At 42.5% G+C, this 18,794-nt stretch overlaps 1 protein-coding gene across 5 annotated transcripts in view; it reads left to right on the top strand.

The window, feature by feature from the left end:
* Positions 1–17,920, top strand: part of LOC146276918 (metallophosphoesterase domain-containing protein 1) — a 62,146-nt gene extending 44,226 nt beyond the window's left edge. For 2 of the 5 annotated variants that reach the window (XM_084701933.1, XM_084701931.1), the window contains exons 3-5: positions 11,365–11,480; positions 12,669–12,782; positions 14,838–17,920. In XM_084701933.1, the coding sequence (XP_084558059.1) occupies positions 11,365–11,480; positions 12,669–12,782; positions 14,838–14,956 (349 nt within the window). In that variant the 3' untranslated portion in view covers positions 14,957–17,920. The remainder of the gene's footprint in view (positions 1–11,364; positions 11,481–12,668; positions 12,783–14,837) is intronic. The other 3 variants (XR_014762512.1, XR_014762513.1, XM_084701932.1) reach the window with 3 other exon arrangements.
* The last annotated feature ends 874 nt before the right edge of the window (positions 17,921–18,794 follow it).

An 18,794-nucleotide genomic window follows, 5' to 3' on the forward strand; every position in this document is an offset into this window, starting at 1 on the left:
ATGAGTGTGGATCTATGTGCATGTTTGTGTGCTTTGACATAGTTTAGGGGCAGGTGCCAGGTCGGTTTGACAAGAGACTGCAGATTACATTCAGATATATTCAACTGTAAAATATGTGCAAGGGAATAAATGCAATATTTGAGTGTGGTTTTGGAATGTGTGCGTGTATCAGTCAACATGACTTTGTGTCAGGTGTGAGTCTGTGAATACCAAAGGAGCACAGCTGTGGGAAGACTGTCTGCTACTGAGAAGAGGAACTTGTGTTTTTTTTAACTCTACACAAGGAAAACCCTCTGTACTCTCTCCCTCTGTGTGTTAATGTCCTGGTTCCTCTCACTGTTTTAGTGATGAGTCTTGCTGTGTGTGTTTGTGTGTGTGTGTGCTTGTGTGCATGTTTGTGTGTGTGTGTGTGTGTGTATGTGTGTGTGTGTGTGTATCGGATGGGCAGATGTCCTTGCACTCTGTCACACAGATGGGCTCTGTGATGCCACACTTGCCTTGTCAAGCGCTTGCAAGATTGCTGGACACAACCAACTGAGTCTACTGCTGTATAGGTTTGGTGTATATTTGTGTGTGTGTGTGTGTGTGCTAGATAGAGCACTGTGTGTACAAGCCTGGGGCAGGCTCCGGCTGGTACAACCCAGTGAGTGTGTAGTGTGGATCATAGCACTCTGCTAGTCAGTCACCTAATCCCACACCCACCCAGTGCTTTGAAGATCCCCCACTGTGCTCACCACTCGCCTGCAATTAAACCATTACAGAGCCATTCTAACACACACACACACTCTGTCTCTCTCTCTGTCTCTCTCTCTCTCACACACACACACACACACACACACACACACACACACACACACACACACACACACACACACACACACACACACACACAGGCAGCAGAAGAGGTGGGAGGAGAGTGGCAATGTTGCCTGATTTCCCAGAGGTTAACAAAGTGCTGCCCGAATGGGTCCAATGGTGCATGGTTTGTGTGCCTGAGTATGTCTGCTTCCCTGTGTGTCTGTGTTAATGTATGTGTGTGAGTGTGTATGCCAATGTTCCTCGATCCCCGTCTCCACCTGATGGGTGTTACATAAGTCACGCTGTGGGGCAACATGGCCTCAATCTGCCTCTCTGCATAGAAAGGTGGAGAGACAGAGAGACACAGAGAGGTGAGGGTCACAGAGAGACACAAATAGGTGGGGGTGACAGAGAAACAGAGAGGTGGGAGTGACGGAGAGACACAGAGAGGTGGGGGTGACAGTAAAAGACACAGAGAGGTGGGGGTGACAGTGAAAGACAGAGGTGGGAGTGACAGAGTGACACAGAGAGGTGGGGGTGACAAAGAAACACAGAGAGGTGGATGTGACAGTGACAGATACAGAGAGGTGGGAGTGACAGAGATGTGAATTAATGGGAAATCAAAAGGAAAGACAGAAGAAGGTGGTTCACACACATGTACATAAACACACACATGCTTACAGTGAGAGGGCTGCTGGAGGCTGGGCTCTGTCACAACTCTAATCCTCTGAGTTGGATATACTCTGCCTTCCAGCTTCTCTCTCCCTGCTATCTCCCATCCCTCTTCACTTCTGTCTCTCTTCTTCCTCCCTTACAATCTCTCTCTCTCTCTCTCCCTCTCTGTCCCCTCTCTTGTTTTATTTACCTTCCTCTCTCTCTATCCTCTCTCTCTTTCTTTTTTTCTGTCCTTCATCTCTCTGTTTCCCCTTGCTTCTCCCACCCCCTTCCCTCTCAGATGTCCTGCTGTGAGGATCAGTCTTGCTGGGCTGACTGGCTTGTCTGTGTGTGGTAGTCTGTGATTAAACATCAAAGTCCACACATGGATCATTGTGTGCGGCAGGGGGAATAGAATGGCAGGGTGCAGAGAAAAGTTTGAAGTCAGAATGAATCTTAGTCTTTTTCTGTAACATACAAAACAGCGCTCTTTTTCCGACTTGGCGCCTCGCCACTTTAAGTGGGCGGACCAAGTTAATCACTGATATGCTCGTTCTGTACCACCGTGGGCTGTGCGTGTGTGTAAATGTCAGTGTCTACTACAGTTTTTTTCAAATTCTTACACACAAATTCCTTACTTTTCACACAATTTCTGAAACCTGACACTCAAACACCAAAAACCACACCTCAAATCTGCAAAACCATACGCACATTTTTGGCCTTTGACTCAGTTTTTAATTTCATAAAATACTTTTTGCAAAACACAACACACAATTCTGTAACACACAAAATTCTAACAGGAAGCATCTTGATTTCCTTTATCAAACACAACCAATCAAAATGCCACACTAATTCATCAGTGCCTCACACTAACCTCTCACATGTGCAAACACTCATTGGTTTACTCAACACCAACCAATCATGGCTTTAGAATAGGCCTATAAATAGCCTAATTTGAGTCGATTGTGGTGTTTACAAATGTTTGCTTTTGAGACGTGTTTGTGATATTTTGAATGCAGTTCTTCATTTTGCAAGAGAAGCAAGGCATTTTGAATGTTGTTTGTGCAGTTCTAGGATTTGTGTGTAAAGTTTTGGAAAAAAAGAGGACAAGTAAAAAAAATGCGTGTAAGCATTTGAAAAGTTATAATATAACTGTCACATTTCCGTGTTTTAATCCAATTGTGTGGCTGTAGAAACAGAATTAGACATTTTAGAGTCTATACAGTAGGGTGGCTCACGTGCATCACAACTCCTTTGAAAACTGTCTTCCAAAATTCCAGAAACAGAGGGCCCAAGGCTGACCTGTTTCACACTGGCCTTGGGGGCCAATGATGGAGAAAGGAGTGCGAAGTTCCTTGAAGACTCCCTCGCCCCTTTTACAGTTTTTCACAATTGTTAACACACATTTCTCAAAACAATAACGGCTTTCTCTAAACTGCACACACAAAACTGAAAACCTCACACACAAAATGCTAAACCTGACACTTCCTTTGCAAGATGACTTGATGATCAAATCTCTTACCTGTTCACAAAATTGAACTTGTGTCCTCATTTGGTACACACAGCCATATTTTCAAATGACACACACCTACCATTCATAACAGTACACACAACTAAGGATTTGCTGCACACTACCAAGCATTCATAGCACACTGTACTGCAAAATTGAAAACACAATTATAGAAATGGATGACAATGACTCTGGAGAATGAGCCATTTCTCCTTTTGTAAAATGTCTGCGTAGGCCTACTTTTTTCATAGTCAAACATAAAACAGCACACAAATATGCCGCTAAAAAAGTTTTTATTTCAGTACACACAGAGAACAGGCTGACGGTCTGGACGTTTCTGAATGTAGCATGGTCAGCCAGGATCCTAGCTTGTATTTGTCGGAGTGTGATAGCGTTTGTCACAAACCATATTTACAATTTCAGTCTCCTGTTCGGCTGTGAAAGTGTGTGTTCTTCCTCCACGGTGTGGTTCTCTTTCAGTCCTGCAGAATACAAATACTGTGAGCACACTGTATTCTATTGATATGCAGTATTACAGTACACAAGGCAAATAGATTTTGTACCTGTTCTCCATCCTGAAGGTTCTAATGATGGCAGCAACTGTGAAGCGGCTGAGATCTGGTTGGACCCTCTGGCCAGCCTCCCTCATGCTCAAACCGTGGTTGAGCACATGGTCTACCACAGTGGCCCGAATCTCATTAGAGATGACCGTTCTCCTTCTTTCTCCTCCTTCTTCTTCTTCTCCTTGTCCTTCTCCTCCTCTTCCTTGTCCTCCTCCTCATCCTTATCCTCCTCCTCCTCTTCCTCCTACTCTTCCTTCTCCTCTTCCTTCTCTCTGTCCTCCTACTCCTCCTCCCCCTTGTCCCCCTTCTTCTTGTCCTCCTCCTCCTTCTCTCACTCTTACCCCTCTCCTTCTCTGGTTGTCAATATGTTCTCCATTGTTCACCAAACAAAACAGAGGCCCAAGGACCTTTTTATGCTGCAGTCCTGATTGCAAATTGCTCACCAGACCTGAGTGTGAGATTTGAATAATTGTGTTGTAGGTTGATACTTTGAGATTTTACTTGAGAAGTATGTGCAACAAATGAACATTGTGTGTAGTGTTTTGACAACAAGGTGATGTGTAATTGGCATCCGTGTGAAAACGAGGAAAGTCAGAGTCTAATGCAGATAAGGGAGTTTGGAAGTAGTGCCAAATTGGGTCAAGCAATTGGTACATTAAGTGAAGGTTGTGAAAATTGTGCCAAACTTTAGCTTTTTGTGTGTTAACAACTGGAAAAACTGTAACAAGGTTATAGTGTGTAGCTGCCAACAAAGTTGGGCATCATTTTAAGTTCCGTTTTATAATTTGATAAATATAAGAAAGTATTGTTTTGTAATGTGTTGTTGATTTGCATAAACATGGAGGTGTTTATTGAGGACCTATGTAGTGTTGCGTAGCAGAACCAATGTTCTTGTGCTGCTGGGGGTCGGGTGTTTATTATATTACATCTGTGTTTGATGAAGAGAGAAGCATGTGTTTGATGGAGAGAGAAGCATTCTGTTGAGAAGGCATTTGTTTTACGAGTTCGGAAACACGCCCCATAGTCACAGCCCAACGGAGAGTTTTCAGACTCATATTCTGACTAGAATTATGAGTATGACAACGTCAGGCTATGGAATACTAATATTGACAAAACAAAACAGTAGCACACATTTCATCGTTTTCAAAAGCTTTTATTGTCAAAAACATTAAATATATGCAAATAATATTTTACATTAATCAATCTGCTCTTAAAATCCAATCAGAATGATAGTGATTTCACCTAACTAGAACTAATTAGCACTTTCCCATGTGCTGATGATATGACTTAGTGAAATTATGTTGGCAGTCATTTTATGCCAGGGCCCAAAAACTGTGAAATGTGGGTTTTTGTGATACATTTATTTTTTGGGGGGGCCAATTTAAAATCCATCTGATCACTCTGTACAAAAATTTAGTAAAATGTGAATCAACAACACTGAAAATGTATGTCACTGCCAATAGTTTTGGCCTCGACAGTGTATATTTACATAAACTTAAATGTAAATAAAATAGAATAAAATATAATTTAAGTTTTATATGTATACATTTGATATATTACGTGTTTATTTATGTTTCATATTTAATTAAAAAAAAGTAAAATCTAAAAATATTATTTTTCATATGCTTTTGCTATGCATCCGGATCCGCCCAGATTGAATGGTGTAATACGTAAGGGATAATGCCCGACGAGGTGTCCAATATCATCTGATAATGGACATGTATATATATATATTTATACCATGGTCTGGGTGAATACCCGTTTCTCTTTGGCTGTAGGGGTGTCCATTATCAGGTGATAACGGACACCTACTGTGTCATTGCAGCAAAACTGTCTTTTCACCGTTCGAAATTATTCCGCTGGCAACATAGTATATGAGCCTGTACAAAGTGTAGAAAAGGAGTTGCGACACGCTTTGATCTCGCTGACACTTGATCACGTGGTTCATGTAGCTTGCTGTAGTTCCAAAAAACCCCACTGCTGTCAACCGGTTTGAATGGTTTTCAATTAAGCTGGCCAACGGAAGTTGCTTTCTCAGGCAAATGACGAATGAAACAGGCTCGGTTAAAGCAATCCTATATTCTGGCTATCTTCAGCTGACTCGTATCTACAAAAGGCAGTCCTCCCTGACGTGTTTGGTGTAGAATGGAGTGAAATACAACATTGTGAAAACTCGCTGCCAGTGAAACACAGGAAAAAAGCTAGAGATTTTTTTTGGAGCATTTATGTATTACATTAACTTATAATACATGTCGTAAAATTGTGAAGCAGAGCTAGAAATGGCTATGCTAGCTATACTGTACCAACTGTACCATACTGTTCATAACAAACAGTTAAATGGGACTTGTTAAACAGTTTTTTATTCATCAGCCCACTTACAATTGATCACATTAACAACACTTATATTTGTAGTTCTTGATGCAAGTTGAATCGAACCATTATCACCAGCAATTGTTCAATAGAAAAAAATTGAACAGAATATACAAGACAGCCAACTGCCTTCAATAAAACATTTGATTGTACAATATGTCCAGTGTTCTTCCACTCCTTTTGTTTGTAGTGAGCAGGTGATCTAAATGTCTGCTTTTCACAAACCTTAGACCGCAGTAGTAGATGCATCTAGTTGAGCTAACTAGTGAGTGGACCTGAAATTCCTGCCGAGCGTTGCTGGACAATAAGGGACCCAAGGCTTAATCTGCAATTCATTGTTGCTAGCTCTAATCAGATGTACTATATGCTAATAAAGCAGACTCTGTAAACTCTGTATGTCAATGAACACCAATAACTAGAACTAATTTGACAGACTATAAACCAACAAACTTCTGGTTATGATACACGCAGACATCCCAAGACTCCCGGAAGGTCCGGGAGTCTCCCCCATTTTAATAGCGGCTCCCTGACGTCCGCAAATGCTATACAATCTCCCGGAAATCGGGGATTTTGTATTTCGAGCGAGCAAGAGAAATGGTCATTTATGTTAGAGATAGGTGCATATCGCGCGTCATGACAGCGTTTGGGGGGGGGGGGGGGGGTTAGATACTATACATACAGTCTTGCGCTAACTGCATTTAGAATCTAACAAGCTATAATCTTACAATACATTTTATCTATAGCTGGCTATAGACCAATTATGTATTCGTAAACATTCGGGATGCGCGCGCAATGTGGTTGCAGAAAACCGGGAAAGGATAGCATTTAAAGAGTCAAAAGGACCACGGATCATACAAATAGTTAGATTTAAAAAGGCCACAAAGGTCGAGGAGGACAGCCTTTCAGAGAGAAAGCGATTCCCCATCTGTCACATCAGAATTTTTATTTGGATCACGAAAGTCCTTAAATTTGAGTGAGAATGTCGCCCGGTAGATCGCATAGTCAGGCGGCAGCCATGTCTTCAAATCATGTCACAAAGTTCATAATTTTACAGTTTTACAGTCAATTCTAGCCTACATCTAAAAAGTCGAGCAGGGCAGCTTTCAAGAGATATAGGAATTCTGCTTTTAGCCAGCTGGTCCGATTATTTTTGTGATTTGTTTAAAACTGGCAATCTGAGTTAGATTGCATCCCCGTTTTGACGTTAGCATCAGTCAGACTCAGGTCGCTCACTTGCAGTGTGCACAATGTTGTATTTCACTCCATTCTACACCAGAGACGTCTGGAAGGACTGTAGATACGAGCCTGCTAGCCAGCATCTCGGATTTCTTTAACCAAATTTAAACCTGTTTCATTCATAATTTGCCTGAGAAAGTGACCTCCGTTAGCCAGGCTAGTTTTGCCCGTTCACTCCATTCTACCCCAAAAATTTCAGGAAGGACTGCCTGTTGTAGATACAAGCCTGCTGAAGCTAGCCAGCATCTTGGATTTTTTTAACCGAGCCTGTTTCATTCGTCATTTGCCTGAGAAAGCGACCTCCGTTTGTCAGCCAGTTTTGCCTGATGACTTGGTCAGGCTATTTAAAGGTATCGGGGTCAAGTGACTTTTGTGCGTAGACAAGTGAAACGTAAATGTGCTTGTCCAAAGGACAAGTTCCTCAAAAAGTTAATGTCAAGCCCTGCAATCCAGTGGCCAGAGATATATGAAGACCTGATCGACACTCCAAGTGTAATAGACCCGGGAGAAGTTCGTCTTTTGCAACCGACATCCGCAATTGAGCATGCTTGACAGTTGTGTGACATAGGGGGATAATTGGTCTATATGAAATATTAGGCCTACTAATGACAATTGATATGTGGTGGTTGAAATATGAAAAAATGCAGGATTTTCATCAATTTACCAGCTAACTTGCTTCGGCTTCCTTGAGGAGGTTGGTTGAGGGGCCGTTCTAAGGGCGTATGTGAAGTCCTCTGTGACATGCTTGCGTGTAAAAAGGGCTAACGTCACTGTGTCCAACCCCGACCGCTGTCAACTACTATTGTCCAGAACGGGGTTTGGACACCCGGTTTCCGGTCTTTTTGCCACCATTTTCTTTTGCAATTGCTAGCAAAGTGTAAGTATTTTAGGCATACCAAACAATCTATGTGTCAAATTTCATGAACATATATGGTCGTTTACATGTCTAAATAATTTAGGAAAGTTACATTAATGAGAGAAAGCCAAAAGACCCTTCGGGCGATCGTTCTGCTACTATGGGTTAGCATACAAGTGTATTTTTTGAACGCTAGCTTAACATGACTTTGACAAATGACAAAATACACCATCATGTGTGAGGTGATCTGTAGTCGAGGGGAGGAAGGGAGGGGGGCAAGGGACTGACATGAGAAGAGTTCAACAAAACATCCAGCAAGGTGGTGGTATACAGTCAAATTGTTAATGCAAGCACGCGTAGTGCGCAATCTAATTTTTTTTGCCTTTATTTGAGCGCAACACATTTTTTAAGCTTTGTGTAAAATAAACAAAGCCGTTTTTCAATTGGTAAAACTTTGTGCATAGCAACCCACCTTCTGACTTCAAGTTTCAATGACTTTCCGTTACGTTAAATGACCGGACTACTTGCGGAGTGATATGAAAGATGTGAATTAGAAGCACAAAACCCGTTGCCAATGACAGCGGTCAAAAACTTTTCGCAGCGATGAATATCAAGAAATTACAGACCTGCGAACGCAGACATTTAACCTACATATGGCCCATACAAATCAACAGAACTTTTGGGAACATTCTGAAAAGCCATATAATACCTATTTTTTAAGGATTTTTGAATGGATGCTAATGGATGCTAATCTTTAAAAATCTCACGTACCCCCTGGACTTCCTTCACGTACCCCCAAGGGTACGCGTACCCCCGGTTGAGAACCACTGGCCTATACAGTATACGGCCGATACTTTTGTGAAAATCTTAATATTGATTTTGGGACAGTGACATGGCTGGTTAACTAGCAAATCTCCTTGTCAAACATACTGTAAAATCATATTTACTGTTTGTCAACCGTACACAATGTTATTGCCTTTGAATCTTGCTAGCATAACGTTAGCTTTTGGGCTAATAGCTCAGCCAAAAGAAAGCCGGTGTTGGTTCTATGAGCTGAGCGGACTAGAAATATCAGAGTTGGCCAACGTTGAAAAACGTTGGATTTCTATTGCAAAACGCCTTAAAACATCAATTAATGTTTGTAAAAAAATTGTTGGCAAGTGACCATGGTATAAGCGGGATAAGGCCCTTCGAGGTTCCAGAAATCCTCAAACCCACTCTCATTGAGATTCAAATATTAGGTGGGAATTGAACGCATCAATGGAGATTTGCAGTTCAGCAAATCTCCTTGTCAAACATACTGTAAAATTATATTTACTTGTCAATAAAAGTTGACAGCCCTACATTGGTATTAACAGTTTTTGCAAAAATAGCCAACTATAAATTTATACATTTTACCAATCAACATTATACAGTAATTGTGCAGTTAATTCAAGCATGTCTGTAAATCTCCTGACCCAACTCCTGGTTTAGGTTGGACACGTGAGCTAGCTAGCAATTATTTGGCTAACACGTCCATACAGTTAACAGCCACGGCATGGTCAATTAATTGTTAATTCCATAAATGAACAACATGCATTACCAAACACCTCATATTCAAACATCCAAACCGCATGCATCACACTGCAAATATAATTTTGACAATTTGAGCTTGCATTTTCCTCATCTTCTTAACTCGGACTTTAGGTGCCTGAGGACGGTTGGTTTGGCTTTGCAAATCCCGCGTTGCATTCAATACGGTTGCATTGTTCAACGTGTCTTCTTTGTTGAGCAGCGCATTAGGTGCATTGCGCCACCTGCCGCTTCGGAGCGTCAATAATTATACTGTTCGACCCATTTGGCAGGATCATTACAGTTTTAAGCCCCTTCAGAACGAAGCTACACCCCTCCGTTTCGCATCGGGGTGCTGTTCGCCCTGCCGGGGCTTATTTTCCCGATAATGACCGGCGTTCTATACATTATCCCTTACATATCAGATGACCTATTAACTTTTTGTTTTTAGACGTTTCATAACAAATCTTTAGACTCGTGTCCTGACATAATGGAATTCTATTTAAATAAATTCTGCTGAAATGGCCATTTCCCATAATCCATCACCCTTTCTCCTTGACTTGCTAAATCTGCAAACCAAAGGGGTGACCAAATGTTAAAACATGTATCCTTTGTCTGCATGACAAAACAACACACGTATACCAAATGAAGTGTGTCTGTGTGTAGGCTCTGGCAAACATTTGATTTACCACCCTTATCTCTTGAGTCATGCCCTGTATTTCTTTCTATTGCCCTTTAAGTCTTGGACAATAACAGACCAAACAGAAACAGACCTCTCCCCCCCCCCCCCCTCTCTCTCTCTCTCTCTCTCTCTTTCTCTCTCAGACACACACACAGCCACACAAAGACAGGAAATTATTCAAAAAGCCTCCATCTGACATTCCACTGAGCTCTAAAGTGTGGAATGATGATAAAGTTGGTGTTTCAAGCGACTGCGCACAGCAAATAAAAAAAAGCCGGCGGCTCATGGACTTTCCATGGCGTGCGCAGGTCTGCGGGTGCGTGTGGCAAGGCTTGTGGCAGCGCGAGGGGAAGATGGATCTCAGTACAGATTGTTAGTGACATGTTAATTTCTCCACCGTCAGTCAGACCAGAGGCGTTGCCATCAAGGGGAAGTAAGGAACACAGGCCCCAGCCGTTAAGTCCCTCTGTCCTTCATCTCTTCTCTCCCCCCCCCCTCTTGTAGCACTGTGAAGCTGCCTGCATGATTAAGACCACGTTCACTTTTTAACGATTCTTTACTTTAGCTCTCCTCCTTGTGCGTCTCTAAAGCTCTGTTTGATTACATCTTGCCACCTTGTGCTAAACAACTGCAGTTTGGGAACCTCAAAACATAGCTTCTTGCCCTTAAAGGTGTGCGTTTATCTTTGAAAGGGGCCGAGCTGTGTCTGTGTTTGGGGAACATGACAGGTTGGGTCAGGGGTTGTGAGATACCATTGATTCTAGACCTTATTCCCTTAACACCTGTGGCCAAGTGGAACCACAACCTGTATGTCCTCCTTTACTAGGAACATCATTGATTTGGTGACAAAAGAATTGGAACAAGCTGGAGGGAGGAGAACTCATCGAGTCAAGATGGCTCAAAGCCTTAGAAGCAAGAAATTGTTTAATTTGTACCATCCTTCGTCCTTTTCAATGCAACGACTGGAAATGTGCAATGCTACACAGTGTATACAATCATTGTGTAACCAAATTAGTGATATTACACAGTTATGGAGGTAATGAAGGTTGTGGTTCCACTGGGCTACAAGGGGGTTAACAAATGCAATGATATTCTCTCTCTCTCTTTGTGTCTCTCTCTCACTCTCTCTCTCTCTCTGACGCAGGCAGCCGTGGTACTTTGGCTGGGGCTTCAACCTGCCCAGAGGTCAGGCTCTTTTAGACAAGTGGAACCAGATCCCTGACTCCACAGACATCCTGGTCACACACTGCCCTCCACTGGGTGAGTCAATCACTGCAGCAGTTACTGTTCTCTCTCTCTCTTTCTCTCTTTACTTTTCTCTCTGTCTCTCTCACGCACACGCAGACACAGATTTTTTTTTAAATTCGATGTATGAGTACACCACACCCTGACACACACACGCACTTTCACACCTCATCTCCTGCTGCAGCTGGGATGCTCAGGCGAGTGTGTGTGATTGAATTCTGAGGCTGCGTCTCGCCTCTAAACACAGAGAGCTATTTTCCCTTCAGTTTAGCCAAGTGTCTCTAGCTATCTCTTCGTAAGCCACTAGCATATGGACTGGCTACAGCAGGCTACAAATGCATGCATGAGAGAGGCAGAGAGAAGGGGGTGAGGGGGGGGGGGGGGGGGCGTGAGGAGGAGAAGTATTGAGAAAGAAAGCAAGATAGTACAAGAGACAAAGGGAGTGATATACAGTTGGGAGTGAAAGGAGTATATGTGATAGAGTCCAGAAGAAAGACTGGAATGCAGTCTGAAAGCAGATAAAGAGAACAAAAGGAAAGAATCGTGAAACAGTGAAGGATGCAGATACAGCTTTCGCAGTGTCTTCATGGACAGCAGTGGAGTGATGGATTTAAGGCAGAGCAGGATAAATATATCCCCTTCATACAGTTCAAGGCAGGAAGTGACATGGCATGGACAGGAAGTAGACCCACTGGCATCAACATGGTGCAGATTATGCCACCTCGCCCATAACTAAACAAAAAGCATTGGAAGGCTAGGAATAGCTGAAACAATTGTGTTGTTATTTGATAGTCACAGAAATGTTATAAATCTTGAAGGAATGTAGGGGGCTCGTTGCACTTGTATTCCACCTACAAACACTACAGTGTAAGACTAATGCCTATGAAACAGACATTGTTGACGATGGAGAGATGAACACACTCTGTCCTTGTGTCTGTGATGTGGGGGGGGGTTGTATTGGTTCAGTAGTCCCATCCCTCCCAATAAATCACTCTCCCTCTTTCTCATCCACAACACACACTGTACTGGAGTGGTGTGTGTGTGTGGGTGTTGGGTGCATTTGTACTTTATCTCTATTCTCCACTTCACTGCTGGAGTGAAAATGGAAGAGCTTTCGAGCAGTTTTTAAGATCTACTTGTAAATTTGCAGCATGTGTGGTTTGGGGCTGAATGTCTGATTGGTGTATGTGTGTGTGTGTGTAGGCTTTCTAGACTGGGTTCCTAAGAAGATGCAGCGTGTGGGCTGTATGGAGCTGCTCAACACCGTCCAGAGAAGAATACAGCCCAAGCTCCACGTGTTTGGACACATTCATGAAGGTAGATCAAACTCACACAGTTGTCCTGTATAGTAGCTCAATCAGGAGAGACCTGGGATGAGTAAAGTGATGTTTATTTACAGAACAATAAATGTGTTTGGAGCTTAGACCCCATGGGGAATTAAATTATCAAAGGGCGTCTGCCCCTTATCCGAAGAGGAATCCCCCCATAGAGTCCAGCCACTGGTAGTGATGGCGGCAGCCGACAACCCAGCCAGAGGAGCCGGAACAAAGTCACCGGGTAGTGACGGGGACGTTGAAGGTTGTGCACTTTGGTAGCATTGACAAACTAAACAGGGAGAAATACGTATTTAAAAGGCACAGCAACATTATGAAAGGCTGGCAAGCGGTGAAAGTTCTGTCACCGCTAATTGATAGAAGAGAGCGGCTAATCGATTGCCTACTAAAACCCAGATGACAGCCCGACATCAGAAAGAAGGAAAGGAGAGAGCGTTCATAGCAGAGGGAGTGAATAGTGAAGCATTACCGTGTGAGCCCGAGTGCAGGGTTTGGTCTTGACTGACTGAACTTGCGCTAAGCTTCATTTGTGTGATTTCATCCAAGCGAGGGAAGGGGAGCTAAGTTGTCAGACCCTTTACTTGGGATAAGGGTGTCTTTTTGGGGGGTTAGCAGGTCAGGCAGGTTCCCTGGAGCACCAGGGCCCTGTAGGAGCGGACCAGATTAGAAACTAGATCATTTTCACTCAGGAAAACCCAGCCTGGTTTAATCTTGCACATGAATGTGATTCCAATTAATTTAGATTTACAGTGCATCTGGAAAGTATTCACAGCGATTCCCTTCTTCCACATTTTTACCTTATTCCGAAATGGAATCAATTTCCAAATTTCCTCCTAATTCTACACACAATACCCTTATAAAAAATGAAAAAAGATGGTTTAATCTTTTTCATTGATTTGTAAAAATTAAGAACGAAAATATAACATACATACGTATTCACAGCCTTTGCTCAATACTTTTTTGAAGCACCTTTGGCAGCAATTAAAGCCAAGTCTTTTTGAGTATGATGCTACAAGTTTGGCACACCTAGTTTTGTCCAGTGTCTCCCATTTCTTCTTTGCAGGACCTCTCAAATGCCTTCAGGTTGAATGGGGAGTGTTGGTGTACAGCCATCAGATCTCTCCAGAGATGTTCAATTGCTTCAAAAGTCTGGGCTCTGGCTGGGCCACTCAAGGACATTCATTCTGAGTTGTCCGGAAGCCACTCCTTTGTTATCTTAGATGTATGCTTAGGGTTGTTGTCATGTTGGAAGATGAACCTTCGCCCCAGTCTGAGATCCAGAGCAAGAGTCCATTGCTGCACTCATCTTTCCCTTGATCCTGACTAGTCTCCAAGTTCCTGCCGCTAAAAAACATACCCACAGCATGATGCTGCCACCTCCATGCTTCACTGTCACTGTAGGGATGGTATTGGCCAGGTGATGAGCGGTGCCCGTTTTCCTCCAGACATGATGCTTGGCATTCAGGCCAAATAGTTAAATCTCTGTTTCATCAGACCAAAGAATTTTGTTTCTCATGGTCTGAGAGTCCTTCAGGTGTCTTTTGGCAAACTCCAGGCAGGCTGTCATGTGCCTTTTACTGAGGAGTGGCTTCCGTCTGGCCACTCTACCATAGATGCCTGATTGGTGTTGCAGAGATTGTTGTCCTTCTGGAAGTTTCTCCTCTCTTCGTAGAGAAACGCTGGAGCTCTGTCAGAGTGAATATCGGGTGCTTGGTCACCTCCCCGAATAAGGACCTTCTATCCCGATCGCTCAGTTTGGCCGAGCAGCCAACTCTAGAAAGAGTCCTGGTGGTTTCAAATTCCTTCCATTTATGGATGATGGAGGACACTGTGCTCATTAGGACATTCAATGCTGCACATATCATTTGGTATCCTTCCCCAGATTTCTGCCTTGATACAATCCTGTCTCGTAGGTCTACAGACAATTCCTTGGACTTCATGGCTTGGTTTGTGTTCTGATATGTACTGTCAACTGTGGGACCCAGGTGTGTGCCTTTCCATTTAGGGCCCATTTGCCGTTCTTTCCATCTCTCTACAGGTTATGGCATGATGACTGACGGCACCACCACCTATATCAATGCCTCAGCCTGCACTGTCAACTTCCAGCCAATGAACCCGCCCATTGTCTTTGATCTGCCCAACCCGAGGACCACATGACTGGAGATGGCCCGCCCCCAGAACCACACTTTCAATCAGGAGACAGCAGGTGGACACAGATGAGGGGGAGCGGGCAGGATTTCAGTACTGTATATATTTCACAATGGCCAAGGACACACAATGTGTGTGTGTGTATGTGTCTGTTAGTGTGTGTGTGGCAGTACTGACACATGTACAGTATTGAGGGATGGCAATGGCGAATGCCAATACTACTTTGGCATCTATCCTTTTTTATTTTCCATGTGCTTTCATTTTAACACCTTGTTCCCCATAATGGATCAGACCCACAGACAAACAGACAGAAAGACAGTTCTGAAGAGGCCTCAGCTGTAAGCCTGTCTCCCACTCTGCTCTCCTTCTGCACTAACAATTGAACTGGGTACCCAGTCAGCCAGCCAGCCAACCAGCCAGCACAACACTTCCTCCCCCTGTTAGAAGTGGTTGTGGCCCCCCTACTGAGCAATGCTAGTAGAACTGTGAGTTTGGTCTTACCATATGTCCAGTGGAGATCTTATTGTATTTGGTGTATTTGGATGCCCCAACCTCTCACCATTCACTCCTACTTCCACACTGACTATCAAGGGTTAACGGATGCCCAAAGGTTTTAATTGTTACCTCTAGAGCGAGTCAGTGACAGGAAAACAAACTAACACTAAGATAAATTGCTAACAAATGTCTATCTCAAACTCTTTCCTCTCTTTATACCACAAAGCTCTCTTGTACAATTTTGACTTTCTGTCTGTTTCTGTCATACTGAGGCTTGAGGTTCGGTATGTGTGTGTGTAATTGTGAATATATATGTATATTTGTGTGTAAGTGAGATCAAAGTACCTGTGTGAGGGCAGCGGGAGGTCTCTGACATGGGCTGTGTGTGAGTGTAAAACGTGTTGACACTGCTCCCATGGACCTCATTAGAAATCTCAGTAAGCCTCTTAACCAGGGGAGGAGAGAAATCTCTCTCTTTCCTTCTCTTCACCTCATTGTCCTCCTCTTTTCTTCCACTCTGCTCTATTTCTCTCCTACACTGTAAATAATTTAGCTTAGCCTTCCTCTGACTCTGGACAAAACCATGATGATGGGATGAGTAATTGAGAATTAGATCCAACGTATCAGATACACAAAAGTGCTGCTTCCTTCTCTCTTACTCCTGCCCTGTGGTACTTTACCTGAGAAAAGATGGATTGTCAGAAGAAACTTTCACCAATCTTTGGGACGTGGGCCAAGTTGTGGACTGTAATGGGGTAACAATACTTCATCTGCAATAGGTAAATAAAAATAAAATAAAAAAGGTAAATGTATTTCAAAGTTTACATGTAGTGTTGCCATGCTTAAAAAAATGTGTACATTGCAACAAAAAAAAGGCAGTGTAAGAATTGTGATTAGTTATTTTTAAGTTTGACGTGTTTCTCAGTACTGTAAATGTGTTTATTATATGGCAACGACGGTAGGAGCTTCTGATTGGCGTATTGCCCTCCTCGCCGGTCAATACGGATCCGTATTGCCCTCTGACGTCAGCTTCAAAATGAGCGATATCGACGAGTCAGCTGCTGAGTTTTACTCTCCAGATGATGCTGAAAAGATTTGTCATCGAAAGTGAGGATGAAGACTAGACTCTTTGAATCACTTGTGTCGTTATTTTGTGTTGAAATTATAGCCATTTTAGCAGAACTATGTTGTCCGCTTTCTATCAAAAGTAATGACTTGCTAGGCAACACATGAAACACCGTGAGAAGACTTGAGAGTTAGTTACAATTAGCCTAGAGGTACCATTTATTTTCATTTACAAAATGAAAAGAAGCAAAAAATGCCATATAATAAACTACTTACTAACCTCGACCGTTCGGTCATGCCGGGAAATATCAAACCTCGGCTTTTCCAGCCTCAGTTTGATATCTCCCGGCATGACCTCACTCTCGGTTAGTAAGTAGTTAATATTACCTGCACTCTGACACAGTTCATCCCCACAAAACACTTATAGGCTCCCTGGTGGGTTCAAATAGTTATCTGAGTTCAATTGGTGTCTTTCTGAACATGAAACCTTCTGAGTTTAAGTAAGTGAGAATAGCATAGCATCCCCTGCAAGTCTACATCCCTCTTTGATCTAAGTAGTCATGGATTACAGTAACACACCCACCTCCCATCCACCGGCTACAGTTTATCCCATCTCATTGTTATTCACTGTGGTAGTCTAGGATGTCCCCCACCCATGTATTGCTGATCATTAGAGGACTCACAGGAAATCTTTGTCAATAGAAAGCATAGACTGTACTCCTCTTATTCTGCATATCACAACTTAATACGCAGTGTTGCTTTACTGTATGTCTGCATGTGGAGGTGATGTTACTATGCTTTTTGTTTTTCTAACAGAAAGCATCCACACAAGAGAGGGGGGTAATAACTACTGTATTTAAAAGTAATGTGTTCTTGATAAAGGGACATGTCTGTATGGGTGCATGTAAGTGTGTTTGTGTATGTATGCGTGACAGAGCATGTGGGAAAGTGTTAAGCCCTAGGACGAAAAAAGGTATATGTTGATGAAAAGAGGCAAAAGGAGAGAGTGTCTTTCGTTACTGACTGCAAAATGTCTTTGTTGGTCTGTTCAGATTTTTTTCTTCTGAGATTATGATGTTTTTTACAAAGTATGCCTCAATAGCTGTAGTTTGTTTTCTTTGAGAATTCTTATGTTCCCCTGTTTTTTCTGTATTCTTGGTTCTTGTCTCAGGGCATGCCATTTATAACTGTAACTGCTACTCTGAAGACAATCGACTTTGAACATTGGAACTATTGTTTTGGGGGATTTATCTATGGGACTTTTCCATTCTATGATGTGTACCATTTTCTAATCTATGAAACGGAAATGACAAACTCAAAGACAGCTGTACAGTGTAAAATACCTTTCTTTAAACTTAATTATTTTGGTTTTTTGAGCGCTTATTCCCACAAATTGAATTAAACCTTATCTGTGACCAGTTGGATTATGTCTTGTTATTCTGAGATCTTTCCTTCTTTCTGTTTTCTCTTCTCTTTGATCTCGGTTAAAAGGGTAAAACAAATATTTTACAAAAGTGTGTAAGGAACCTTTTTACTACAATTCTCTTTTGTAACAATCAGACCTGTTCCAGGTACAATTATATGATCCTGAACAAAAGTTAATTTATAGACTCTCTTTTGGAGTCTGCCGGTCTTCTACCTCTGCACATTCTAATGAAAAGCCTTGTTCAAATAATTACATTAGCAATCCTGGGGGAGACTATGTAATTTATTTGCAGACGACTTTTAGCTTTGCCATTGATACAGTAGCTTTCTGTCTCCACATATCAGTCTTTCTCCATCTGTAGTTCTCTCCATCTCTATCCTATAGCAATTGCTTCGTTACATTTTTCTTGCTCACCATTTTTGTGGATAATGATTTTTCTCTATCTTTCCCTTCCCCCTCCGTCCCTGGGCTTTGTCTTGCTGTGATATTGATAATATATTGTCCACCTAGATCTAGGTGGGCAATATATTATAGGCAAATAATATTGAATAGGCGGACCACGGTCCGGATCCAGACCCAGACGCAATACAATTTGGACCGAAGCCAAAATCAACATTCTAATTTAGTCATGATCCAAGCGAGTTTCCATTGGTGCGTGATTTTCCTACTAGATGTGGTTTGTATCTTCTGTGTCCAATCCAAAGATCCAATCAGGAGCTGTAATAACTGTAATCACCATTACAACTCACTCACTCAACGTTGGCCACAATCTCTGTAGGTCACGCAACAACACAGGCTAATCGATTTGCTAACAGTGGGCCTACCTGTTTCTTCCTTAACAAAATTACGGCATGACAAAAC

The sequence above is a fragment of the Hypomesus nipponensis genome, chromosome 7, assembly GCF_054491055.1.
Source record: "Hypomesus nipponensis isolate SF chromosome 7, ASM5449105v1, whole genome shotgun sequence".
Lineage (NCBI taxonomy): Eukaryota > Metazoa > Chordata > Actinopteri > Osmeriformes > Osmeridae > Hypomesus > Hypomesus nipponensis.